Source organism: Spizellomyces punctatus (assembly GCF_000182565.1).
Source record: "Spizellomyces punctatus DAOM BR117 chromosome Unknown supercont1.6, whole genome shotgun sequence".
Taxonomy (NCBI): domain Eukaryota; kingdom Fungi; phylum Chytridiomycota; class Chytridiomycetes; order Spizellomycetales; family Spizellomycetaceae; genus Spizellomyces; species Spizellomyces punctatus.
In genome coordinates, this window is record NW_015971542.1 from 386,491 (window position 1) to 412,410 (window position 25,920).

A 25,920-nucleotide genomic window follows, 5' to 3' on the forward strand; every position below is an offset into this window, starting at 1 on the left:
GACGAGTTTCTGTATTGTTCTTTAATGCGTCCCATATTGAGTCGGTGGGGTGAATGGCCCCCCAACTACAGACTCTACATATAATCTATAATATACATGTTTAAATCATGTTTTACTTTTGCCGTACTCGTGGTGGAGTTTGAGAACGAGACTCACGTCTTTTGAAATGATATTAATTTTAGAAAACATACAACTCAACGGTATAAATGAAAAAATGGCTCACCTTTTACGCCGCCTACCATCGCCGCTTCTGGAGCGGACATGTTTTCTATGGCGGGAGCCAGATCGAAATCTACTCTTTACCCGTCTCCTTTTGCGGCCCTCGCTACTACGATCTCTTCTGTTCGATGAGCCACGGCGTTTATGAACCTTGCGCTCGCGGTTGTAACGAGATCTAGCTCGCGACCTTGACCTCGATCGTGAGCGTGACCTTGACCTCCACCGTGAGCGTGACCTTGACCTAGAGCTGCTACTAGACCTAGACCGCGATTCTGAGGACAGACTATACCGCCTTGATCGAGACAGCGACGACTCCCTCTCGCGCAATCTCGGTCGACGATCCTGCCGACTACAAACATTTCACTATTGATTAAAACGGAGTCGAGATATTAAAGTTCAGCACACCTACCTATGGCGGGACGGCGATCTTGCTTCAACTGAAGAGGATTGCGACCGCGTTCGCTTCACAGACGGCGAGCGAGATCTTTCGCGTCTTGTCTGAATCGCTTCTGACCCTGAAAGTGTGTCGGATAGTATACGAATCTCGGATGTGGAGACCACCGACCTACGCATTTACTGTGAGCACATTCACACAAAAAAGTCAAACTGCCAAAGTTACTCACGTCGCTTGGTTGGAAGTACTTCCTTCTTTGCGGGACTTCATTTCGCGAAATGCGCTTTGCCGGTCGAGTTGTTGGAGGCGCTCTTCTTCCACCTTCTTGTGCTGTTTGACTTCATCAGCCCGAACTATTGGAATCGCCGAGTAACATGCATGAAAAGTAAGAGGTCGGAATATCAGCTGAAAGTGCCTGAAAGCACAGGTGTACACTGATATGCCACCAGTGCTCCCGCTTCCTGAGCATGCGTAAGAAGACACACTGGAAACGATATCTGACTTTGCTTTTCCAGTGCCATTTGCGCCTTTTGTTTAAGCCGCTCGAGAGGGGTAAGCTTCTTTTTTGCTACCGTCTGTGGTTTACCGTTCTCCGCCTGCCTGGCGGAAATAGACGAAGATGACGAGGCTATTGACGGTGAACGGTAAGCAATCTCCGAATCATCTTCCAATCGACTACTTGCAAGCGCAAAAACACACGTTAATACAAGTTTTGCGCAGTGCTGCGCCGAGTACATACCTATAGGATCTGGGGGATCGCGTGTGATTTCCTCCATTATCCTCGGGTTCGACACTTTCACAGGCAAACTCTGTAATGAACTCGATTGAGTCTTCGCCTTCTCCAATTTCTGGTTCCCGGTTGCGTTCTGGAATAGCAATATCGCTGAAGAGACGAAAAACGTTAATGGGCCACTATGCATGCAAAACATAAACTTCTGACAGTGCACACCTTGCATACGGTGCATAAGTCGGACTTGCTCGCCGGTTATAGACCGCGGGTCGTGATATTGGTTCATGAGTTGTAGTGCGTCTTTCCTTGCTCCTCTGCCGTTTTCCACGAGCCCGCTTTCGTTGATTGTGTAGCTATGATTGTAAACTTCTCAGAACTCTGGACTATCAGATGCTCCAGTCCAACTCACCCGCAATCCAGCCTCCTCATCTGCGCGATGTGCCTCCTGCTCCTTTTTAACCAGGCGCATCCTATAGTAGTAATCATCAATTCCATATGGTTCCGCGATCTGATTTAGGACAGCAATGTCGGCATCTTCTAATTCTTCAATGTTGCTCAAAAGATCTTCCTGCTGGAGCAGAGGCGTTTCCTGCGGCTCATCGGCTACTCGACCCTCCTCATACGTATATCCAATAGAAGCGCCAGCGGATGGGGTACATGAAGAACCCTGCTGCTTGTCTTGCTTCGGGTCTCCCCGTTGTTTTGTCAACAGATCGTTCCATTCTTCATCAATACGATCCAGAACAGAACTTTCAACCCCTAATAGTAGCAGTGTGAGAGGCATTCTGTACCGGATGACAGTCGTGAAACCTACTCTCTAGCCTGTCACTTTCCACTAGATCCCTGTACCGCTCAAAGTTGAGTTCTTCCACCAGTTCGTCATCTTCAGCAGGTTCTATTGGCTGGCCCGGATTAACAGTCGGGACAAAGTCCAGAAGCCCGCGTCCATCGAATCTAGGAGTCCAGTCAATAAAACTTCATTGGGTTTGAACTGAAGATCTCACAAACCTGTCAATGCGCGCTTCTTCATCCCCCTGCCATTTCAATCTACAAACAATTAGTTGGTACAGGACATGTGTAGTTGGTACAGGACATGTGTTTTCTGACCAACAAGTAGCTTACAAGTTATCCTGATTTTCATGATAATAGAATTGTTGCGCGTCCGGGTACAGTTTGCCTGGCATCGAGAGTTATCTCATTGGCACCCTAGGTATAAACCTCACCTCCGACAAGGTACTTACAGGATGTCCCAGTGACGCGAAGTAGCTGTGAGGGATCGACGAGCTTCGACTTGTAGTACTTTGCTCTCCGCTCCGCTCTAGCTTTGTGATCAACCATAACCGCATTCACCTTTCGCTCATGTTGCCTCTAGAATAGGTAGCCGATTTCAGTTGCCCCCGAGAAGAACTAAAAAAAGCAGCTGGAAATGCCCTCACGTACAGCAGCATGCCACATTCTTCTATGTTTTTGCTCACACCTTGATATATGGGGAGAGGAAGGTAAACAAACGCATCGACGTGAAGGCAGCCTTTAAATGACATTCACGTGCCTCAGCACGATCAGACCCATCCTCCGTTCAATGACTTTCCGCTTGTTAGTGTAGAGGTGACAGAAAATGGCACTAGCTACTACACCAGGGAATAAACCGGCGACAACCGGTTCGGAAAAGCTATCTAACTACTACTAGGCAATTATACACGCAATACGTAACGGTTGGTTCTAACCGGATAATTGCCCACCACCACACGGTCCCTACTAGGCCTTGATCCAGAACTCTTGATGGCATTGAAGCCAGAGTCTTCGCAATATTGGGGAGACTCGCAAGCTGGAGGATCTTCAGTGACAAGGCTTGGAGACTAAAGCTGCATGTCAGCGACAGAATGACAGAATGAAAAGAGATGATGCCATTGGTACATACCAACCAAGCTCAACTAATGTGGCAGCATAATAGTAGGTTTTGTTATCAGATCTGATTGGTTGCAGCTGGTTCTGATCACGGTTGCTGTCGGGCGGACGAGGTCCTCGACACCACCACATCTGTATTCTCATGATTAGACTGACAGTCGCGATGAGAAGAGTTGCACAGATGCTTTGAGAGTCGAGGAACTGGTGAGGAAGGGGAGAGAGAGCAAAGGCCCCCCTTTTATAGACCTTCGGCATGCGCCTCACCGCAGTTTAAAAAAAAGTTACATTAGCATGCCACACCACTTTGAGCGATAGAGGGGGTTCTGATTATGCGATATGGTTAACCGGATTAATCCGGAAAATAATGGGTCCTAGTGCCATTTTCAATCACCTCCACACTATGCTTTATGCGGTTATTCATGAGATAACGACAGTGGCCTCCGAGATGCCCCCTAAAACAAAGCGAAGTAACTCTGGAACCCCGCATTCTGAAGTGAAGATCGTTGGCGAGGTGCAGGTTGACAGCAGCACCCCAACCGGTGATAAACGCAAGCTAGATGTCGTTGAGACAGTGAGCCAAGATGCAGCCACAGGAGAAGATAGAGAGGAACAAGTTAACACTCCTCGTCGAAGTATGCGGTCCAAGGTCACAGCAGTTGCCGCTTCCAAAACCTCCAGTCACGTCAACACGCCGCGCGCGAAGAGAGTAAAGTTAGATGCCCAAAGTATCGAATATCTCCTTACAAATCGAAAGTCAAAGCTAGGTAAATCTGGGTTAGATTTAAAGGTACGGAAATTGTCCTCAAAGGTTGGCTGGACGTTTTGTTTTGCTCAGTCTCTCCATTGCATTCTCAAGAAAATATTCAGCTTTGAAGTTTTTCAAATGCTTTCGCCAGAAGATCAGGACGAATTGACACAGCTGGTGCCGAGCGTAGATCGTGCGAATGCTAGAGGGATTCACGATCCACCATTGACGGAGAGATTCTTCAAATACAGTACGCATTTGCGTGAAAGTATTGGAGTATTTCAAGACATGCTAGCAGGTGGATTTTATGAGCCAGCTGGACAGGAACAAATGGTGCAGGAAGTCGAAGATACCAAAAAAGACTACGACAGCTGGAAGGTAAAACAGTGTGCGCGACTTACCCTCGGGCTGCGATAAACAAAAAAGTGCCCAGGAACAAAATTACGAAGAAGTATGGGGCGACCATTTGGATCAAGAAGTTAGCGAAGAAATTGCCAGGTAGGCTGAGCGATGACATACCTCTAGCTGTGCTTGCATACCAGCATTTTCTCGGTTTACAGCATCGCGAAAACCATCACCTTGAAGGAAATGTGCGAACAGGATATTCTGCGGAGTGGTGACGAGTTTGTTTATAAGCGAAGTTTCGGAAAGATTGGGGTTACTGTTGAAAAGGCGGTGAAGGTAATCTCCTTACAATGATCTGTCATGAAATAATCGACCTTCCCCAGGGTATTTAATTGTTCCATCTGTTAGATTATTTCAGTTGATGGAACCCTTCGGGTTCAAAGCGGGAACGCAACTTGGGCTGATATTGAGGCTCCCACACGACTGGAAACATTGATTCTCGACCAGGACAAGCGCGTGAGCAAAAACAAACGACCAAACGGGAATGCTTGGAAGGTAAACCATGGCTCGGAAATCTGTGGAACTGTACCGCATCTTAGCTGATTATGATTGCCGTTACCGCAGAGCATAAGATTGCGACGAAATGGAAAGGATATGGGAAAACTATCTGAGATGAGGAATGATCTTGCAATCAGCGGATATGGAAAGGGTATATCATGAAAGATGCGATATGGTCCCCATCAGATTGCTCTGCGAACTGGGCTAGATACTGCGCTTGATTCATCCCACCCACCGAGTGGAACATGTAATTTATTTTTTTGGATTTAAATGGCCACATTCTTTGCAGGTTCGCAACTCCTCGCTGGCATAATACCGCTCAATGACGGGTTTGAGTTGCGTCCCTAGGTCAACGCAATGAAAGGATTCCTCATACACAATTTTTTTACAATTCTCACAATACCAACGCAACCGGTCTTAAGGGATGACATGTAAGAGAGCTTACCACACAGATGAATCGATTCGAACTTACCCAAAGCGTCTGGTGGCCGCTTCCTTTCGATAACTATACCCACAGTATCAGCGAACCGGACAGGGTTATGTGGAGTGTTTCCGGGAAGCAGAAACATTTCACCCTCTCGTATGGGAATATCCTTGAATTCCCCGTCGTCGACAACTTTCAACAGCATGTCCCCTTTGTGCTGATAGAACCATTCTTCTGTTTCATTCCAGTGATAGTCTGTCCTAGCATTCGGTCCACCAACAACCATAACGGTGAAGTCTGCCGAGTTGTAGAGGCAGAAATTGTTAACGGGAGGTTGTAGAAGATGGTGGTTTTCCTCAAGCCATTTGGGAAAATTTATCGGAGGCAAGAGTGGCATCTTGTTGGAATGCTGGAGAAAAGTTTAGACAGAGGTTGCAACCTCATCAATGATCGCGGAGGCATGACTCATCACACGGTTGTTATGACCGGTTGCTAACAGATGAATTCAAGGTTTTGGTCCCACTTACCTTATCGGAGACCTGTGGCAATGCGTTCGGTTCTCCACATGGACCGAAACCTTCGCGTAACGCAGATATTTCAGGATACTCCGAAAGTAATATTCTTGCAATAACAAGGGAGAAATGCAGTCCGCAACCGATGCCGACGAAGAGCTCACTGCATTTGGCGACTCGGACAAGACGTCAGAGGACCTACGGTCCCCGCGAAGAGCACAGTCGTTCAAGGTCCGCGCCTTTGCGGCTCTTGCTTTCGGTAATGTTTTGCTCATTTTCCAATGATCAATAGAAGCCACGAGTGCCAGTTAAACGCCGCAGTGTGCGAGGTATGCGGAAACTACAGATACCGCCAGATGAGGACGAGCTCGATTACGATACGGATAGCGCGCTTATCTCACCGAACGCGGGACGCTTCCCAACTGCGACAAGCTCGTCCCCACCCGCAATACAGAGAAGTGCGACTATTGGAAGCTTACAATATCTACGAGGCGTGGAACGGGAGCTCGAGCAGACTAGAAATGAAAGGAGAAAGGTACATCATAGGTGCCGAGGTCGGTATTTTCATTGAGATGCTAATGCGGTGAGTGTCCGTAGCTGGAAAATGCGCTAAAGGAGTCGGAGTCCGTCGCGAATTCATACGCAGAGGACGCTGAGCGATGGAAGAAGGTCCGCATTCCTGTTAGAGTTGGAAGTAAGGAAACCCGAACTGTCTATACTTATGATCCATTTCATACAGAAATATCGGGACGCGGACGACGATTTGACTCGTTTGCGAGAGCAGCAAGATACACAGGAGCTCCGGATTCAACAGCTGCAGGAGATGGTTGATGTACTTCGGCGACAAGTGACACAAGCTGATAAGGACAAGGCTGTGTTGCGCTCTGAAGCGAACATAGCTGTCACAGCATTGTCCAAGATGAAGGGTGAGCGTTCAGAAACAGAACGGCAGCTTTCCACCCAACTTTCCACTGCAAATGCCGCGAACACCGCATTAAGAGGTCATATCCATCTAAGCATGACAACCTTGATGAAAAAACCTAACATCCGCTCCTAAAACGTATGCAGCGGAACTCAAAGAAACTGAATCTCTGTTTCAAGCCGCCAAGGTGGAATATGAACTGGCGACACGCACATACGAGACAACCCAGCGGGCCCATCTCGTCATGATCAAGACGCTGGAAAAAGAGCTGCAGGAGGTGGGACATCAGCTGACGCTCTTTAAGGATTTGTGAATGTGCAAGAATCATAATCGCTGTTTCACCTTAGACCCGCCAGCGTACGCTCGACCATGGCGCGATCCAGCAACTTGTCCGTCGTTCGAGCCTGGAACTGTTGAAAAGAACCGATCGTTTGCACGAGCGATTTGAAAGCGGGACAGCCTCTTCCACAACTGATATCACTGATCAGCTACTGTTGCAGCTAGCCGAGCAAAACAGGGCACTTCAAGAAGAGATTGAAATGCTGAGGGCTACGGACGTCGCATTGCCGAGTGAGAATAATCTTAATGGTGAGGGGCCCCAGGATCGACCACCCTCACCTATAAAAGGCGTTGCTTTTATGGCGTCTCCACCAGCTAGTCCTGGTCATCCTCCTGCAGTTACGAAGAAAGGCCCGAGAATTCCAAGAAGAACCTCAAGCGTGTGCGAATTATTGGCTGTTAAAACCGCCAAGACTGCAAGGACAGAAGATGGGATGAAATCAAAAATGGGCACATTAGCGGCCGAGTTAGCTCACCCACAAACTCCAAATGACGGAGAAGTAGAACGTGAGTCTCTCTTGCATGTTTGGCAAAGCCCTCAGCCCTCTTGGTGACCGTTTTCAACCGTTAGGCCTTCGGCAAGAGAATATGGCGCTAGTCAGCTATCTGGTGGCAACATTAGATTCCCTCAGTAAGATTCAATAACGTTGAGCGAATGCCTATCATTAAGAATGGCTTCTCCTCTCAATCTGTACATAGTTTTTCCTTTAAAAGTGGATTTGCACCTATCTAGCTATCTAGACGACATAGCGCATTAATTACTATTCCACCCTACCTGTAAACGTGAGATCACCCTCCAATATTGAATCCCCTTATACTGAAAAGCACACTGACGGGACGAGCTTGGCTGACACAGCAGTACGAATAATCATTTGGTTCACCAAAATACAGAATAAGGGAATTTGACCTTGAGTGGATGGAATAACTAAGCACCATCCCATGTTCCAAACATCGCTACCACATGCAGACAGCGACAAAGCGCCGGAGACGCTGCTGCATCGCCATATTACATTGTATCTCAGTGACTTGGTATTGCTTTGTTTGCTACGAGTAGCCTCCCATCGGCGCGGGAGACAATCTCGGCTAACAAGATCCTCTTTGGGGATCATCAGTGGGAATGACGCGCAACGCGCGCGATGCAGAGCGTATTGGTAAAAGGATGTGATCACGCGAGGGAGGACGTTCGACGGCTGGAACCCACCGCAAAGCTGCTACGTTTGGAAGACTGAACGAGGCGAAATCACCTTTTTGGCGTTGCGCATCATTCGACTTGAGAGTATCTTTGTGCGTGTCTATCACAATTAAACCTGAATCTCCTTCCCAGGGGACATCTCCTTGATTTTCATTTCGCGTCGTTGAACGACATCGTCCCCCCCCGAAAGATCCTCACCCCCTTTCACACTCCCAGCTGACCCGACAAATCGCCCGCTTGGATCCCCTTGTTTCCATCGTGCTCCCATTGACCCCACCCCAGGGTTTCTTTGACTCTAGTCTTTGTTCCTGATCTGTACATTTACCTCCCATCTCTCTCTACTCCTCCTCCTTTGCACACTAAAAAGAACACTGCGTGTATTTCTGGATTGTCCTCGTTCAAAAACAACCTCGAGGACACGCGAAAATGCATGACTCGGCGTGCCCCGAGGTGGTGCTGGTCATTGAAGAGGCCGAGGAGGATGCGGGTGATAGAGCTGGGACGGATGTCTCTTTGCTCGTAGGAACGGATGACAAGGAAGAGGCAATGAAGACGGAAGCCGCTCTCGTGGCAAGCGCCGTAGCCTCAACAACACTTACAGCTGCCGCATCTGCTGTAGTTGGCTGCACCGATCTTGCCTTACGCGTTGATACTTCGTCTATTCTTCATCATCACAACCATCGGCCTCTTCTGGATCGTCGCATCGCGGCTCTTATTAGCTCTATATCTACTGGTGCCAGAATCTCGCTTCGTCTTGCTTCCATTTTGGTTGAGGCCATTTTTGAATCATTGAAATTTTCGGCATCAACAAGTTTGGCCATCACACGACGGGCAATGGTTGCTGCTGTGTCTTCTGCGCGAACGCTACATTTGATTGCGATGGGCCGCGGGAAAAGGTATGCATCAATAGATTGATTGATATTCTGAGATGAGTCTAACGAGAACACATCTGGTCCAAATAGTGACAGCGTTTCCTTCTTTAAAGTCTTGGATCGCTATACTTCCGCCGGGGTTTATGTCATCCACAACGTCTTTTCTTTGGCAGAGCTGTTAACCCACACAACCTTTCATCTTGCATCCTCTACAATCCGTTTCTCTCTCAACGTAAGTATATTTATATTCATCGTTATGGCTAAATCAAAGATACTAAGCCTCTTTATTATAGGCGGCGGAGGAATTTGTACAGGTTCTTGACGGATTATTTGGCGAAACAGAGACATCTAAAGCACTGGCAGCGTTTGTCTGCTTGGTAAAGAAGGAGCTGGAGGGGACGGAGGAAGACTTGTGCTTGGGTTCAAAGTATGGACGAATTTCGGCTCTCGGCCAAATCACTAAAGCCATGACTGTGAGTATTAAGTTTTCTGTCTTTGGGACGGGGCCATATAAATGACCAGAATTGGTGACAGGCCTACTGCTGCTTACAATATGTAAACCGAAACCGGTGGAGAAACTCGCTGAAGCTCACAGCAATCTTTGAAGGACATATACGTCCCTCCGAGGTCCCAGAGGACAGTGCCGCAAAATCATACTCTGGTCTGTCTGATTGTGAGATCAACAGTCCTAGCGACTTGGGAGAAATGGGAATGGCAGAACTTCACGCAATTGCTAGTGGAACCTCACAACTCCTCGCTCCGCTGACCAGAAATCATATTTTGGGCCCCATGGACCGGCGGCGGATGTCTAACCCAGAGAGGTTTTCCTCCCTAGCGCTTCGGCTCATTGATCTTGAAGGGGGTCGCAGTGGCGTGCAAACGATGACTCGCGAGGACTCGGGATACGGGGAAGATCCCACAGCTGCTTGGCCAGAAAAGCCCCAAAATCTGGCAGAGGCGCGCGATAGGAGACGAGAACACCGCCATGGCTCGGTAACTCCCGATGGTCGAAGGCAGCGGGCACATTCAGGACAATCTGGGCAATACAAGCTAGATCACGCGCAGGTGAATAGCGTTCTCAGAATGCTAGAGTCAGTGCAATTTGGTCGAAGTCAGACCAAAAGCAAGCGCTCTACGAAATGGGAGAACAGTGCTTCCTTGCCTAAGGCTCACCGCGACGGTCATGGTCGACATGCTCGCCCCAAAAGTGACAACATAGTTTCAACTGATGGATCAGGAGATCCACGACAGAAGCTCTTCGAAAACATTGCTCGCTACGTAAGGTTTGCGAGCGGTGCATACGGAACCAATTTCTTGAAGATCTTGGGGTACGGCACGCAAAATTCTTTGTCATCCTATTCGTTAGAGTTACTTACACGGGTCAACAGCATTGGTCGTGCGCGTGATCTTCTTATAGAAAATTGTACCGAACATCACAACCATCAAAGTTTTGCCTTCCATACCGATGTTCCCGTAGAGCACATTATAACCTCTTCATTTCGAAAACCGAGCGCATTGCACCCACCTGCCCTGATCGCGCCGGTGCATTATCTCGTCGTAGATGCCAAGAGTTCTGCCGTGGTAGTCAGTTTGCGTGGAACTTTAGGGCTTTCGGATCTAATCACGGTGAGAACTTGGCGTGGAAATACCCGCCCCCAAAAATCTGACTGACAAATATTTGAATTTAAAGGATCTTACCAGTAACTATGCTTCGTATGAAACTGTGGATGGTGTTCAAGGCAAAGTCCACGCAGGTATGCTGGCATCCGCAGAGAAGATCGCCCGAGGACCTGTGCGCGATGCAGTGGTGGAGGCCCTGAACAAGCATCCAAACTTTGGTCTTGTGCTCACCGGACATAGTCTGGGTGGCGGTGTCGCTGCTTTACTGGCTCTGATATGGTCGCGGAAATGCGTTGGAGATAATGGGGAGGAAAAGTTTTTTACTAGCGAAGAGAAGGGCTTTCCCAGTCGACCGGTCCATTGTTTCGTTTACGTATGTACACTCTGCAAACATACATATCATGCCCATTCCAGCAACTTTAATTCTGACTGCTGACAGGGTGTACCGGCGGTCATGTCGTTGAACCTTTCAAGCCACTGTAAAGACCTCATCACGTCCGTCATATACCGTACGTGCGACGCGAAATACCTGAGGAGCCAAATGAACTGAATTCCTAATGCTCTTACACAGGTCACGATGTTGTTCCTTGTCTTTCACTAGGGCTTATTCGCGATTTCCGGAACGTAGCTGTAAATCTGTGTAACGAGCAAGGAATGGCCGAACGAGTTATTGGGAAAGTTCTGGGTGTTTTTAAGAATTATCCCGGCGCAAATGTTCCGACAAATGCAGGACGTCAAGAGGGCCCAGGACATGAAGATGAGCTCTGGTATTGGGCACTTTTGAAAACTCTTCGAGCAGATATGAGAGCAGAAAAACTTTATCCACCAGGAAGCGTGTGAGTAGCACTTTCAGTTTGATGGAATGGTATCCGATTCTTAGTTGCTCTCCTCATCCCAGGTATTGGCTTGACGCAACCACGCCAGTCGTGAAAGCTGCCGCAAATCCCGTGAGCTCGTCGCCGACCGTGAATGTATCGAAAGCACGAATTGCCACTGCCTTGACGGTCCATGCCGTTGACGACGTCGAAGTAGCGTTCTCTGAATTTACATTTTCGCGCACCATGTTTATCGATCAGTAAGTTTGCAAGCATTGGTTGGTCTTTCTTCTGTTATCGATGATCAAGACTCATTTCCATCATTCCACCAGCTCTCCGCACAGCTACGAGAGAGCCCTCCAATCTCTTATGGTCGCAATGAAGACGCATCAATGGGGATGACGGCTCATCCTGGTTATTGATTACTATTGACATTTTTATTTTACCGCGAATGTGCGGTCTCTTTATAACTTTTTCAAAGAGTTTATCGATTGGGACGTATATATTGATGGTTTTTTAAATGGGGTTATTAGGGGACATATGTACAGACAAGAAAATCATGTAAATGGAGTGGAATCTTCTGGTTGTTTATATCTTTTAAAATGGAAATATAATATCTTTTGTTACACTTGAACGCTGTCCACAAGAACTTCAAGAATCATCGCTTACCATAGATTTGAATGTACGCGTAAAATGGCGATCTACGCGTACCTTACCAGCGCGCACCAGCACACTGCAAACCCACGGCTTTGACACTATGGGGACCATGATCCCAATAAAGTACATTGCAAAGGTAGCAGACAATTATACCAGCCGCGAGTTCAGCTTTCCGCATGTCGCCCCGGTGAAGCTGACGGTCAACCCAGCGCCACGAGAAGCAGGAGCCCAATTTGTCGCGAATCTCTCAAACAGTCATTCTAAAGAGTTACTTGCAGCGCATAGTTGGCAATGTACAGAATGTGACCAACCCGCTCTTGAACTCATCCACAACCCGCTGGCTTACTTGCATGTTCGTCCTGAACCCTTCGTGTATGACTTGGTAGCACCCGTTTGCAGGGCGGGTGGAGACTGCAGTCGAGAGATACTCAAAGCGTACAAAAAAATGATGGCGCATGTGCGCAATGGAATGGGATTCCCTAAGGAAAATGAATATGGAGAGAAGCAAAGAGTGACGTTGTGTAATGGGTGCATGAAGGAGGCGAAACGGAAATGTTCACGGTGTAAAACAGTGTTTTATTGCTCGCCTTCTTGTCAAAAGACAGATTGGAAAGCTCACAAACCAAAATGTGCCTGACATGGATAAGTGGCATCGTTATCTGACGATTACCGAGATCAGCGCGATGGAGGGCAACTTGCTTAATTGTACGTCAATGGACAATAATTTAAAGACCTAATTGGGAACTATGAAAGAAGTCAAAAAGATGCACCGCAATCACGCAAAGTTGAGGCAGGCAGGCTCATATAGTCTCTGTTGGGTTCGTTCGTTCTAGAGTTGGCGACCTCGTTCCACCTTTCCCATAACCAAAAAGCGCGCCAATCCCGCTTCTAGATGCCGACCTGCGGTTCATCCCATTTGGGTGTGATGGTACGCTTATATCAGACGATGGCGTTCGTGATCTGGTCGGGGAAGCGTCAGACTTCTCTACCGGCATTAATAACATTGTGGATGAGAGATCATCATCATTCTGCAGGTGGCCGCACTGATCTGCGGACTTCCCTTGCCCATGCCCATCGTCACGCACATCGGGAGGTATATCTCGCGTTGCAGTGCCCAATGTATGAATGGTATTGGCTGCATCCCGTGCTGCTCCGACGCTCGTCTCCGTGATGGATGTACCCTGGGACTCTAGGGCCCTGGCAAATGCGTGCGCAAACTCGTCAAGATGTCCATCTGGACGCGTCTCTGCCGGAAGAGTCGATGGACCTGCTCGGGGAGACGGGAATTCCGACACCGATCCGTACCCGTAGGCCTCATCGGATTCGTCACCGTCAACGTCTCGGTCACTGCACAAGAATATCAGTGTTGTTGTCGCAGTTTGGCTACCATGTTTTGGCGCCATTACGTACTCATTCCATCCGCTTACGGCGTCAATAATAGCCTTCAGGTTAGGCAGCGTATGGCGAAGATTCGTCACAGTCAGTTGCAAGTGGCCCATAAGCTAAGCGATCCATTTAATGAGCAACAGCAGAGATGCAGTAAGTATCAATGACGTCATGGAGATCCTACTTGCTCTATGTTCTTGTTCATCAGAAATACGCCGTAATCAAACCGCATACGATCTGCTCCTCTCGAGTATAGAGGAAACCTATAAAAAAAGGAGAACTTATTAACAACTTTCAAATGAAATGAAAGATAAACGAGTCTACGAACTCTTTACTCCCAGTATAATGTTCTGATACAATGTCCGTAATGGAAGAGCGGGAAGACATCAGCTTCATGGGATACCGAAGTGGCACGTCGAGGTAGTAAGCAATCATATATAGCAAATGACACACAAAGCCCAGCGCAGCGGCTATTTTTTCGTCATCGTGTCCTAACACATATGTTTAAGTACGCGCAATCTACTCTAAATCCGATATTTTTTCATACCTGTGTATTCCGAATGTGGCAGTGGAATCCCGCGTATAGTGTAGAAGGCAGAATTTAGTGCTGTATCCTTCATGCCCCGCCAAACGTTAGCAACTTGGAGCAGCAATAAAGGCGTTATAACTGCACCCTACCCGTGCAATCGGGAAGATATTTGCTGCGTCTACTATGAGATCCTTCTGTCGTCGGCGGACTTTCCTACGAATGCGATAAATCTCATCCCTGAAAGCATCAGAGTTCCGGTCAATCGTGAGAGTATGTATCAACATTTCACGGTTCAGGATACTCCACCTCCTGACCGCCAGCCCAGCGGCATCCCCCCGGAGTATCCTTTCGTCAGAATCCTTGGTATCCCAAGCCTCGCGCAGATGCTGTCGGCCAGATTGCAGCAGGTCGCCTGTTTCCTTCAAATGATGACGTGCTAATTGAACTGTCAGAGTCCCTTCTCGCAGATTATAACAAATTGCCACGGATAATTTCACCTTTTTTCACGTCTTCGGTCCGCTGCATGATATTGTCTTCAATGAACGCTAATCGGGCTTTCGTTGTTTTATAATCATGTAACTGAGCCACAGCTGGCATGAGGATAGACCAAATTGACGCCATTCATACACCTTTCAACTCACAAGATTCCGGCTGTCCTGTTGTTGAGACAATATGCCTTCGCCTGCATCTATAATAGTGCAGACTGATCTTCGCAGTTCCCAAATCTCCTTCTGCGCTGCAACTATTCTGTGAGAGTGCAAATATACTTAGTGCGAAGGAATTAATGCGCAAAGCGCTGCGAATGTGCATACCGCAGAATGGTCTCATATCTATATGAGGGTCGAACCTAGAACAATGCGATCAGTGAGAGGAGCGAGCCTTCTACATCTATTCTCCGGAAGTCACCTTATGTGGTGGAACCTTAATACAGGGCACTTCCTCCTCATCATTGGCATCCTATGAAACTAACTGGATTGAGAAAATGCATGAAATGCTTTGTGTCATTCAATCAATCACAACTGACCACGTCCATTGAAGGATCAAACTGATAGTAACCGTCGTCAAGTGCAATGATGATTGTGGTGGACAAAAATGAGCATGACTCATCAGCAAGCTGTCATCTCATGGTCAGTTACGCTTGGTTGGAGATGGCATCCCACTAAATCTGATGCAAGTACCTCTTCACCTAGGTATCTCAGCTGCCGCAAGTTAATGACGCGTTCGATGGATAATCGATAGCATGATTCCCCCAAACATCTAGTGTAAATCTTGAGAATGAAACGTGCATCGTGCCATATGTTAAGGAGTCACCAAATTCAGAAAGCGTAACTTAAAGGATAATGATCAGTAGAAGGATATTAGACTCATTCAATGGCGCCCAGAGCGCGTAGGACGCCGTGTCCAGAGACCTCCACATAGGGTTCTACGGAAAGGGAAAAGTAAACAATCCCGCCCTGGTAAGGATCGACAAGATTGCTTCAATATTTCATACCAGAGATCCTCGAACAACTTCGCTGGTGTAAAAAGGCTCATCTGAAAGAGGAGGCTTAACCATCGACAGTGTCCTGCATTTCGCAAATAAAGTGGAAACTACCTTGCCTTCCACCATTCACCGCCGTTAAGGTGTAATAAGCGTCAGTTAGTTGACTCACAGAGGCCGATGCCACCTGGTCAAATTGTCCGTGAAGATGCCGCTGCGTATTGGCGCGACGTGCATCCGTGTGGTCCCAAAAATCCGCATTGGTGACTGCTTTGCCTTTGCCCTTGGTACTGGACACTGCCTCAGGGAGGGGCACGCGGGCAACCAGAAACGATCCTTCACATGAGGGTTCATCGACTCTAGGCACAGTTGTATTGAAATGTCCCTCGGGCTCCCCCCTTTCCAAGAATTGCAGAGATGTTCGACAGTCGGCAGGTGCTAGGTTTCGACCAACCAGTGACTTGACATGCCGGAGCCGCCGCTTCAGTGCGCGAGAGTGAAAGTAACTGAGTCAATCAAAGCAACGGGGAAGAAACTATACAGCACAAGCTGATGACGTTCAGCGCATACCGGAGAGGTAAAGCCGTTGGATTTGGTCAAGGATCCGTGGCTCATAGCCGCGTTCTTCCGCTCGAGCTCGGCCCTACACACACACGCTGCAACACTGTTTCCGAAGTGATGAGGATGAAGTTTACAAAGCAATCAGCCTTTCCAATTGGCCAGATATTATAGCATGTCAGTACAGGATCATCGAGTATCGGAATGGGACCAACTTGTCACTCATGATATCCTCAAGTAATGATGTACACAGCCACCCAAAGGCGTGACATGCCCCATGTCGCGCCTTCTTCGGTGGAATCTCACCTTTAATCAACATTTATACGGCAAGGTATACGACCAGTTTGTGCCAGATCTCACGGAATTAAAACATGACGAGTAGAGGACCTCGGGCGCGCTCCTCTAAATCCACGCCGAAAGCGACAACCTCGTCGCCTACCTTGACAAATGCCTTCACCCAACGGAAGCTGACGGACTTCAAGAAAAAGGGGAAAAAGATAGAAAGTGAGACGCGGAAGAGTAACAAACGCAACTTAGCGGAGGCGGTCAAAGAAGTAGTCTTACAGTCGGAGGAACCCGGCGTTAAGGTTGCACGACTGGAACTGCCCTCAGAAAGTGAAGAGAGCGTCCCCATAGATCTAAAAACTATTGATGCTGAGGACAATGAGATACCAGTACTGGATGCTTCCTCATTAGGTGGGAATGCGACTTTATTATGAGCTCAGCTCCAGGAAGCCACTAGGTATCACGGTCTCAACATGTTGGTTCTTGTAGACCCAGAAAATGAGAATGAGTCCCATGTGGAGATACCGGATCGGATCCGCTCACTTGTTGCGGACAAGCCAGCAGTACTAGAAATATTGAAGGACTTTGACCTCAACTATAATGTACGTTGCTTAATTATGCTGATTATTTTGCCCATATCATCGCTTTTCTGATGTTTATGATGCATTTAGTACGGTCCCTGCGTTGGTTTGAGTAGAATGGAGCGATGGGAGCGCGCGCAAAAGCTGGAGCTAGACCCACCAGAGGATATCAGACTGATTCTTCTGACACCGGAAGCCAGGCAAGATGAAGACCTTCGGCAGCCGCTCTGGCATAATGACTTATAGATGGGACATCATCCCAAGAATGGTATAATTCTTGACGTCCTCTTGCGGGACCTTTTACCGAGTCTTGTAAATAAACCAGTTTTTGAAGCGAAGGTTGTCGATGAACTAGATGGACGATGACATGTCTGATGTCGAATCTAACGTTCACGTAATCAGGAATTACCATGCCAACGCGTCTGAGTCTGGTCGGATGAACCACCTCTGCTCTAGGCACCCATCAGCACTCTTCACAAACATGTCCCTCGTTCCGGCCCTTCGCACCCTCTTCTCCCCTCTGGTACGACTACCACTTCTACGGAGTACACCGCAGCAAGCGCAATTGACACGCACCTACCGGACACGTACCGCCCTGAAACTACGTTGCGAAAACTGTTTCTTTTGCCGACGCCGAGGGAAGCTGAGGGTTGAGTGTAGGGAGAATCCCAAGCACAAGCAAAAGCAGAAGTAGATGAATCTTACGTGAATGCCTCTACTGGGATAGAAGTGCGTGTTGGGGATGAATTTGGAGAGAAATTTGTTATTAGTGGGAACGCTGATTCGACAAGGATGGAGGTGGCTCGTGTGCATGTTGGCGAGTGTTACTCTGTAAATATGAATCATATTTCGTGCGTCTTTTGCCATTGCCACAATTGTTCACTATCGCCACCTCCTGTTCAATGGCAATGTCAAAAGGGCACGGTCTATACTAATGGATACTTTCACTTTCTAATAATTGCAAGCCGAGCCCAGCAACGGCAACCTGAATATGACTTGGGCTGCAGACAAATCAATGGGTCAACGATAAGGAACCACGGTTCTTAATAAGCTCAGTGCATACCTAATAACATTGACGTCAAGGTCCGAGATATCGGCTATATCCAGGTAGTAACTCGCAATCAGATCAAACCTGACGCTGCCCACTTCAGTATTCGTGAGGCTCCAGAAGTTCAGCCGTTGGTCTACTGATGAGCTGATAATGGTGCCGTAGGGGTGAATTTTGATGCCTGTGGATCACCAATGTCAGAAGAAATACTGCTACAAATTTAATCATGCGAGCATACGGTAAGTACCTGTAACTCCAGAAGAATGAGCGGATGGGTGCGTTGCGGCTTTTATAGAATCTATCAATATTGAGTTTGGCCTTGGCCGGACCAGGATTTGCACGATCGATATCGCATTGTCATCGCCTCCAGAGGCAACCAGAATGGAAGAAGATCCAGGAGTGAAGGTTTTCTGGGAAGCAGTGCGATGGAGCTTTCTCACACTCAACGCATTGACTCCTGACTGGTGCACCTTCTCCGCATGGAAAGGAGTGGACAGCTCCGTAACCGGCCTGACGGCGCTGCCTATATCCCCACATCCGTCTCTGATTATCTGGGTGCAGTCCCACACCATCAGGGTGCCGTCAGTTCCAGCCGTGAAGATGACAATCTTTGGGGCTTCTTCATCCTCTAAAGCCAAGGCGCGACACTTTAGGACGCACCGTTTATGTGTACCAGATCGTGCCAACAATAAGAACACGTTCCGACTTTCACTGTACACCCATATCCTGAAGTAAGCATCCGAATATGCAGCTACGACCAGATGTAGCCCTTCAAACTCACTGCCCAATGATCGTAAGGCGACCGCTCCAACGTCCATGATCCGCGTTTCTGGTATGTCGCTCACCATCGGTGCACTTGCCAGCTCCAGGCACTGTGGCCCACTTGGATTGTCTGTTTCCATGCGCCAGCATCGTAACTCTTCCCGAGCTCCTGCTGTAAACATGAGCGTTCCAGTTTCTCCTGGTGAAACGGCTATACCTCGTACGACGGAGACGTGTTTCCGCACGTTCAATACGCTCTTGAACCCATGGCCGGCATGAGTTGAATCATATTCATGAAAACGTAATACTGAATCTTCTCCTGTGGTCAGCAGAAGAACGGTATTCTCCTTTTCATAAGGCATATCGAGGAATCGCACGACCCTGGTTTCCAAGCCAGAATAATTCTGCTGCAGGATGGGATCCTTATAAATGCGGGTCTCCTGGACCTCACGATATACGCAGTGTAATTGTTCAGCGCGGATGAAGCCAAACGTCGCCCGATGCAAGAGCGCATCCGCTATACGGAAATCCCACCGCCTATGCCCACCGCCACATGCAACTGAGAACATCTCGTATTTTTTGGTCTCGTTGTAGGCGAAAAATTTCTTATCGTAAAAACCGCACAAGACAGCCATATCGTCTATGAAGAAAAGCTTTTCGAGCCAGCCTTTTGTGATTTTCGAACGGTGGAGTTGCTCAAGGGACCATCTCGCTGTTGGGTCAGTCTCCGGGGAAAGCTCGTGTCCCACCACATGGTGACGTCCGTCCAATCGCTTCAACGCGAACCTGCAGTAAGTCCCATCGCGTCCCACACTCCCAAAGATTATTTCTCCCTCCCAGTCCTTCACGCATCGCATGTCCAAAGCGATAGATGTTACCGAATCTTTGCCATGAACTTTTCGGCTTACAAGCACAGGTTTCAAGAGCGCATTACAGGGAGTATCGTCCGAAATGGTAGTGGTATCGTACACCGCTATGGCTCCCTTCCGAGATCCCACGATCAATACCTTCTCTCTGGTCGCATAGGCCACATCCGTCACCCAAAAATGATCGGGGAGCTCCCCGGAAGCTACGTGAGTTACGATGCAGTGCTGTTCACGTTCGGATACCACTATATGGTGGATAAACAACTGCTCACTTTTCTCCGCAAAAGAGAATAGGTACCACGAATGCCTTATCCCCGTGGGTTCTAATATCACCTGATTGACCTTGCCGTCATGAGGGGCGCATTTTACAGGCAGAAATACCCGCATTGGGCTCAGCACCAGTAGTTGCCCGTTCATCCCACCGACGACGACTATTGTCCCGCAGCTGGAAGCAGTGAGAACTGAATATCTTGAAAAATCTGCATCTGCATGAATTTCAAACTGTCGACGGTCACCGTCTCGGTTTGAAATAAGGAAACGCCCAGCACTTGTCGACATTAATGACGAAGTATAATCCAACCACGCAAATGTCTTCACTGTCTCTGGAGACGCCAACAGCGACTCACAAGGTGTCCCATCACCAGCTGCTTCAAAGCGATCCATTTGCTCCTCGGAGTCTATTCTATTTCTGTGCAAGGATGATAAATTCCACAGCCGGATACCACCATCATTTCCACCTGTCGCGACCGTATTATGTTGTGGATCGATGTCCACACTCCATACATTCTTTCCATCGTGACCTTCCCAACATGCGATACACTCTTCTGTTGTGATGTCCCACACCCGGCATGTCGAATCCTCCGAAATACTGACAACGAGATTATCTATGGTTCGACAGTCCCAAATCCGCGCCGCATGACCGTACAAGACTGCGGCCTGCTTCCTGCGGTAATGATGATTATGGTCACGTCCGCATGTGTGTTACTCCTCCCTACTCACCGAGAATCCAGTCGTGTGTCCCAGACCCGGATGGTACGATCATCCGATGATGATACCAGTCTGGTACCGTCAGTACTAAACCGTATGTTGAAAATTACACCCTATCAAGCCCCTATGAGAGACGGCTCTTAACGACCCTCATAGACTCCAAAGCACCAACCTCGTGCCCAACCAACTTTTTAAGCACCACTCCATCTCCATCATCATTTCGTCCGAATATATTCCACAGGAGCACTTGATTAAATACCGTACCTGACGCCAAGAGCACTTCTCCAGGTGCCCTCTGAAAGAAGCGAGCGGCATAGCTAATATGGGCGAGTGAGCCTTAGTCAACTTCCTGGTATACTCGCTGCTCACACTTACATTATGCATCGCTCCTCGCATTGCACATGATATGTTCGCTTATTCGCCTTATAGTTCCATATGTCCACAAAGTTGTGCGCAAAAGCCAGTGCAAGTAGAGGATGCCCATTTTCAACCTAAAGTTTGGGTACTCAGTGCTTTGGTGTCAAGACAAGACCGCTTGCGTCGATATCACCCGAAAAACTGACATTGTCACTTATCCAATGCACATCTTTTATCCAATCGCGAAAAATAGTAAAACGGCTTTCGTTTATCAAGGTGCTCGAAAGGAGGGTTCCAGTGCGTGGATCGAGGTGGAAGCATACCCGAACAACTTTGAGGTATTTGCCGCCCGCTATGGCTAGGCGAACTTCCGATATATTTCCCGTTGAACGGGGTGGATATTCTACAATCAAAAGGTAAGCAACGACCAATGAATGTGCGGTCGTGGGCAGAGGACAAGCTTACCAGGTTGTATAATATGAACTCGGGCATGGTCAAAAACAGTATATACAGAGACCACCCTTCCTACTGTTATGTCAAAAACCTTGAGTAGAGGACCGCATCCCGCCACCAATAGAGTTGGCGAAAGGAACGCCAGACAGGTTACTTGTCCAAGGTGGGCCCGTTTGACCAACTGACGTTCGTCACATATTAGTTAACGTGCGACAAAACTATGACAACAGATCAAATCAAACTTTAAAAATGTGATATGTGTCCCACATACCAGGTACAAACCTTGAAAGACCCGTCCATTGAGGCCCGATAATTGCGGATCTGGAGGACGAGCAGAAGATCGTCGCAACAGCAATCGGAATCGTGTGGTTCGAACCCTTATGATTAACCGCACTCATGGGGCTTAGATAATCCTGCGCCACCGCGATCGATATTTAGCTCATCATGTCCGTTGTACCTTCTAATGGAGGCCAGCAGCATTACCCTAGCGGCTATCTTTATCCTCTGCCTTGGGCCACACCTCAATGCACAACACAGTCACCTACCTCAGCTGTGTCCACACAGGCCCCTGTAACGCCGAACGCAGAACCTGTCGTGTCGTCGTCGAGTGACGCTCCCGTTGGATCATCTACTCCTGCTCTATCATTGAATGGGAAAAGGGAAGAACTTTGGAGTTAGTGAGGATCAGAGACTTTGCCGTGCTTGGATTCAGATTTCAGAAGATCCCACAACGTACACCAAGCAGAGACAAGAGGCTTTTTTGTCAAGAGTCCACAAGTATTACAACCATAACTCACTGCTAGAAACAAGAATTGCTGATTCTTTGAAGAACCGGTGGGGTACCATATCTCGCAGTGTGACAAAGTTTGTACGGTATATGAGAGAGGCCGACAGAACACTGCCAAGTGATTCTTCTCCCATAATCCTTGCCCACAACCTATACCAAGCTGCAAAGAAATCCAAATTAGTGTTGCTCCACGCCTATCGCGTTTTGAGTGATTGTCCATAGTGAGCACCGTGGCATCTACAATGTCACTTTTTTTCTGCGTAATAAATTACGTTAAAAGTACGATGCTGAATATCTCAGCAGGTTTATGACCGAAATTGCAGACAAGAAGACCGAACTAACGGAGTGCGAACCTGACAAGTACGATGATGAGGAACGGTCACTTGGGGTGAAGCGAGCTAAACGCAAGTGAGAGGAAGACTGTAAGTGGGAAGAGAAAATGGAGTTGCTCATAAAAGGGTTGACCCTTATGGAGTGTGAGCTGCGAATGAAATAACTTGACACTGCGGTCAAAAGTTTTGAGATCCTTCACAAATAGTTTGGAGACGAGAATCATCCGCATGTCAAAAAGGCGATGCAGCAATTGGCTAATGCGTTCGAATCATGCGAACGTGCAGAACAATGACTGAGTGCTATGGCAATAATATATGTTAAGCCAAGAAAAAGCCCGCATTTATTACAAATTCACATCAAATAAGCACCTAATTCTTGATGATAGCACCGCAAAATGCGGGGGAATACTCTAAGTTGTGCTGTCTCTGCATTAAACATAATTATAATACATTGACAGCATTTGCTGCAACACCAAATGCGAGCTTGCATATCGCGACCGTTATCTTCTGCTCGAGGGACAGCCGTGGCAACCCCGTACAATCATTATGCTGCAGAACATTGCGTGAAGCTAAATGGCCTGCAAATGCAATGCATATGATTGTTGTGTGAGATGTTATTAACGTAAGCGCTGTGTCGCCCGTCTGCGACTGTCCTAAAGATATTTATTGTTCAAAGTACTCATTTATATTACACACATGGCATATCCCTCGCCTGCCCCAGAAGCAATCAAATCTCATTTCCCCATATCTTGGTAAATCTTCCCAAAGCCCATATTGAAAAGATAAACTTGTAATTAGGATAGGCGATCATCGCATTCCGGTTGAAAACTCCTTCAATTCCTTCTTGCTCCCACCGCCCATCAGGTTTTTGTCTTGACATGATTAGTCTGATACCACGCTTGATCGGCGTCGGATCAGGATATCCTGCGGCCATGAGCCCCATGCATGCCCACGCAGTGTTGACCACTTGGGACTTCTCATGATGGTGATAAACATTCGTCTCGCATGACTTGTAAGCTTCGCCCCATCCGCCGTCTGCCATTTGATGGTCCAGCAGAAAGTGACATGCCCGCTGTGCCCGTTCGCTGTTCTTGTACGTTTCACCCATGTGACTCAAAGCTTCAAGGCCGAACCAAGTACCGTAAGTAAAGCAGATGGCCCAAGATCCAAACCAGCTCCCATCTTCTTTCTGGGATTTCTTGATATAGCCCAATCCCCTATTGAGAGCTGATTGAATTTCGGCAGAGCGGTATGCTGGATCCCGCTTTTGAAATGCAAGAAGACCGAGCATGACCGCTGTTGTGCATTCGGGATAGCTGTACTCCACCATGATGTCACCAAACACTTCGGCAGGGTTGATCCATTCCAAAATTTTGGGACCCCTTGTGAGCTCGTAGGAAGCAAAGCCACCATCCGTATTTTGCATCCTTAAAAGCACATCCACGGCATCTCTAAATCTCTCCTGTCCGACATTTTTCGTTGTGTACTCCAAGTCCTGCAAATAGAGAACAGATTTCATCCCCTCGGCTGTGCAGTCAGATACGGTATAGCCTTGGTCTCTTCTACTGAACGGCCATGCACCTTTCGTGGCATCACGATAACATCGCTTTCGGTTGATGGGATCCGTCCGGATTTGCTGGGAATCGAGAAAATCAAGAGCGCGCTGCATTGTCGTCTGAAATTCCGGCTCTTCAGCCAGACCGGCCTCGCAAACAGCTTGGCTTAGGAACGAGGTGTCCCATACTTGACTGCCATCGGTACCGTTGAAATGCATGCCGGATTCGGACATCCATAGGTAGTCCAAGCAGTGCTCCTTATGTTTTTTAAACTCTTCCGAGTCCTGCCCAAGTCGGAAAAAGGTGCAGAGCATGTTGAGGGGGTGATTCACTGAGGCCAGGTTTCCGAATTTTGTGTTCTCATCCTCCATTTGCAGCTGCAACCAGCATTCTTCGATGGCCCATTTTCGGAGCCGGGATGGGCCAAGCTTTTCGTATAACCAGCAAATGCCATTCAAGCCGTCCAAAAGCCTCGTGTGTGGATAATATATGTCGCTCTCCGCGACATTGTTACACATCTTACTCCACTTTATACTTTCGTAAGGCTGTGTATACAGTTCTTCCCTCAACTCTCTGATCAAATTCGTTTCGCGGCAGACGAGACGTTGTCCATAGATGAATCCCATTGGAAGGTAGACCATCCGTGTGTGAATCCACCATTTTCCAGGGTGGATGGGGAGAGCATATGGGAGGAGCCAGAGCTCCGGGGGTACTGGGTTCATCCCTTCATATGAGTAGACGCCTAGGACTGAGAGCCAAAACTTTCCCCACGCTGGTATCGCCGTTGCTGAGCCTAAACCGCGTACCGCGTGAATCTTTGTCATTATCGCAGTGAGCTCCTTTCGTCCATATTTCAACTCTTACCAAGTCTGTGAAGAGTCCCGCGAGCTTTGATCATGGCTGGATGGTCTCTTTCCACACCCAATATTCGACACGTAACATAATTCAATGCCGTTCCGAAAACTGTTGATCGGCCCTCCACATGTCTGCATCAGTCACATGGTTAGGACGAGCGCACAGGCCAACCGATGAGCATAAGGTCCAAAAAGGACGAGGGATACGCACATTCCCCATCCTCCATCTTCTTTCGCTGTTCCCAACAGGTATCTGATCATTTCCACTCTCCGCGCTTCGTCAATCACCTCTCCGCTGATGTACATCGTGATAACGTATCCAGGTGTCAGAAACTGGGGTCCGCCGTACGCACCGGCGAAGTGGCCATCGGAGCACTGCAGTTGCTTGTAAAACTTAAGACCAGCACGCGCGGCGGCTAGGGGAGTGGCGGGTGGTGGTGTTATGGGAGAGGTGTCCTTCAAATTTACAGATATATTGGCAACCGGCATATGGGTCAAACAGTAAGGACAACGCATTACCATATCCAGATCCAACCAATATTTATCCACAGCTGTCTGGGGCCATTGTTTGGCTTGTTCCTCGGTAAGATATTGCCATACTTGCCTGCCATCCTTCACTTGAAGGCGCCAACGAGTAAGGTCAGTATAATTCAACGTTAGAGGGGCCATTATGGTGGTTTGAACTCTTCGTTGAAGGAGGATGGCATACGGGGGAGGGCTTTAAAGATCTCGTCGGAGTCGGACCACAGGGGTTGAAGTGCGGCTTGCTTTGTGCTAGCATGGACAGCTGTTTGGATTTGGGGGACACTGCGCGCTCGAGAGTTGGTGGTATCAGACGATCACTAAACGC

The 25,920-nt window shown here is 48.1% G+C and overlaps 9 protein-coding genes across 9 annotated transcripts; 4 read left to right on the top strand and 5 right to left on the bottom strand.

Annotated features, from left to right (window-relative positions):
• Positions 1-112: 112 nt before the first annotated feature.
• On the bottom strand, positions 113-2,798 carry SPPG_03838 (uncharacterized protein; the record flags this gene model as incomplete). The annotated part of the gene is made up of 13 exons (XM_016752085.1): positions 113-158; positions 224-568; positions 629-784; positions 843-966; positions 1,047-1,288; positions 1,353-1,496; positions 1,563-1,696; positions 1,753-2,102; positions 2,158-2,297; positions 2,352-2,390; positions 2,466-2,520; positions 2,585-2,711; positions 2,784-2,798. 13 exons carry the CDS (start codon positions 2,796-2,798, stop codon positions 113-115), a joined length of 1,917 nt encoding a protein of 638 aa, XP_016608761.1.
• A 782-nt stretch (positions 2,799-3,580) lies between these two features.
• On the top strand, positions 3,581-5,276 carry SPPG_03839 (uncharacterized protein). Its single transcript, XM_016752086.1, has 6 exons — positions 3,581-4,035; positions 4,105-4,371; positions 4,427-4,491; positions 4,554-4,674; positions 4,747-4,893; positions 4,963-5,276. The coding sequence occupies exons 1-6, from the start codon at positions 3,613-3,615 to the stop codon at positions 5,056-5,058; spliced, it is 1,119 nt and encodes a 372-aa protein (XP_016608762.1). The 5' UTR covers positions 3,581-3,612; the 3' UTR covers positions 5,059-5,276.
• On the bottom strand, positions 5,109-5,765 carry SPPG_03840 (3-hydroxyanthranilate 3,4-dioxygenase). Its single transcript, XM_016752087.1, has 2 exons — positions 5,369-5,765; positions 5,109-5,312 (listed from the first exon to the last, which is right to left on the bottom strand). The coding sequence occupies exons 1-2, from the start codon at positions 5,715-5,717 to the stop codon at positions 5,149-5,151; spliced, it is 513 nt and encodes a 170-aa protein (XP_016608763.1). The 5' UTR covers positions 5,718-5,765; the 3' UTR covers positions 5,109-5,148.
• An 89-nt stretch (positions 5,766-5,854) lies between these two features.
• SPPG_03841 (uncharacterized protein) lies at positions 5,855-7,920 on the top strand. Its single transcript, XM_016752088.1, has 7 exons — positions 5,855-6,063; positions 6,125-6,367; positions 6,430-6,501; positions 6,572-6,833; positions 6,901-7,031; positions 7,102-7,600; positions 7,665-7,920. Exons 1-7 carry the CDS (start codon positions 5,962-5,964, stop codon positions 7,736-7,738), a joined length of 1,383 nt encoding a protein of 460 aa, XP_016608764.1. The 5' UTR covers positions 5,855-5,961; the 3' UTR covers positions 7,739-7,920.
• Positions 7,921-8,324: 404 nt separating this feature from the next.
• Positions 8,325-12,226, top strand: SPPG_03842 (uncharacterized protein). Its single transcript, XM_016752089.1, has 10 exons — positions 8,325-9,181; positions 9,248-9,389; positions 9,451-9,630; positions 9,692-10,485; positions 10,546-10,783; positions 10,848-11,150; positions 11,217-11,286; positions 11,349-11,613; positions 11,676-11,852; positions 11,925-12,226. The coding sequence occupies exons 1-10, from the start codon at positions 8,712-8,714 to the stop codon at positions 11,992-11,994; spliced, it is 2,709 nt and encodes a 902-aa protein (XP_016608765.1). The 5' UTR covers positions 8,325-8,711; the 3' UTR covers positions 11,995-12,226.
• Positions 12,227-12,806: 580 nt separating this feature from the next.
• Positions 12,807-16,439, bottom strand: SPPG_03843 (uncharacterized protein). Its single transcript, XM_016752090.1, has 17 exons — positions 16,215-16,439; positions 15,759-16,125; positions 15,657-15,697; positions 15,524-15,587; positions 15,343-15,446; positions 15,189-15,278; positions 15,071-15,121; positions 14,977-15,011; positions 14,806-14,911; positions 14,662-14,743; positions 14,471-14,600; positions 14,314-14,401; positions 14,183-14,249; positions 13,964-14,126; positions 13,820-13,898; positions 13,660-13,751; positions 12,807-13,596 (listed from the first exon to the last, which is right to left on the bottom strand). Exons 1-17 carry the CDS (start codon positions 16,257-16,259, stop codon positions 13,050-13,052), a joined length of 2,151 nt encoding a protein of 716 aa, XP_016608766.1. The 5' UTR covers positions 16,260-16,439; the 3' UTR covers positions 12,807-13,049.
• A 36-nt stretch (positions 16,440-16,475) lies between these two features.
• SPPG_03844 (uncharacterized protein) lies at positions 16,476-17,406 on the top strand. Its single transcript, XM_016752091.1, has 3 exons — positions 16,476-16,898; positions 16,977-17,089; positions 17,159-17,406. Exons 1-3 carry the CDS (start codon positions 16,574-16,576, stop codon positions 17,312-17,314), a joined length of 594 nt encoding a protein of 197 aa, XP_016608767.1. The 5' UTR covers positions 16,476-16,573; the 3' UTR covers positions 17,315-17,406.
• Positions 17,407-17,999: 593 nt separating this feature from the next.
• Positions 18,000-21,939, bottom strand: SPPG_03845 (uncharacterized protein; the record flags this gene model as incomplete). The annotated part of the gene is made up of 9 exons (XM_016752092.1): positions 18,000-18,069; positions 18,132-18,297; positions 18,364-20,687; positions 20,744-20,844; positions 20,904-21,048; positions 21,107-21,222; positions 21,295-21,491; positions 21,554-21,722; positions 21,784-21,939. 9 exons carry the CDS (start codon positions 21,937-21,939, stop codon positions 18,000-18,002), a joined length of 3,444 nt encoding a protein of 1,147 aa, XP_016608768.1.
• A 1,331-nt stretch (positions 21,940-23,270) lies between these two features.
• Positions 23,271-25,879, bottom strand: SPPG_03846 (squalene/oxidosqualene cyclase). The gene is made up of 4 exons (XM_016752093.1): positions 25,590-25,879; positions 25,282-25,526; positions 25,081-25,202; positions 23,271-25,009 (listed from the first exon to the last, which is right to left on the bottom strand). The coding sequence occupies exons 1-4, from the start codon at positions 25,737-25,739 to the stop codon at positions 23,388-23,390; spliced, it is 2,139 nt and encodes a 712-aa protein (XP_016608769.1). The 5' UTR covers positions 25,740-25,879; the 3' UTR covers positions 23,271-23,387.
• Positions 25,880-25,920: the final 41 nt, after the last annotated feature.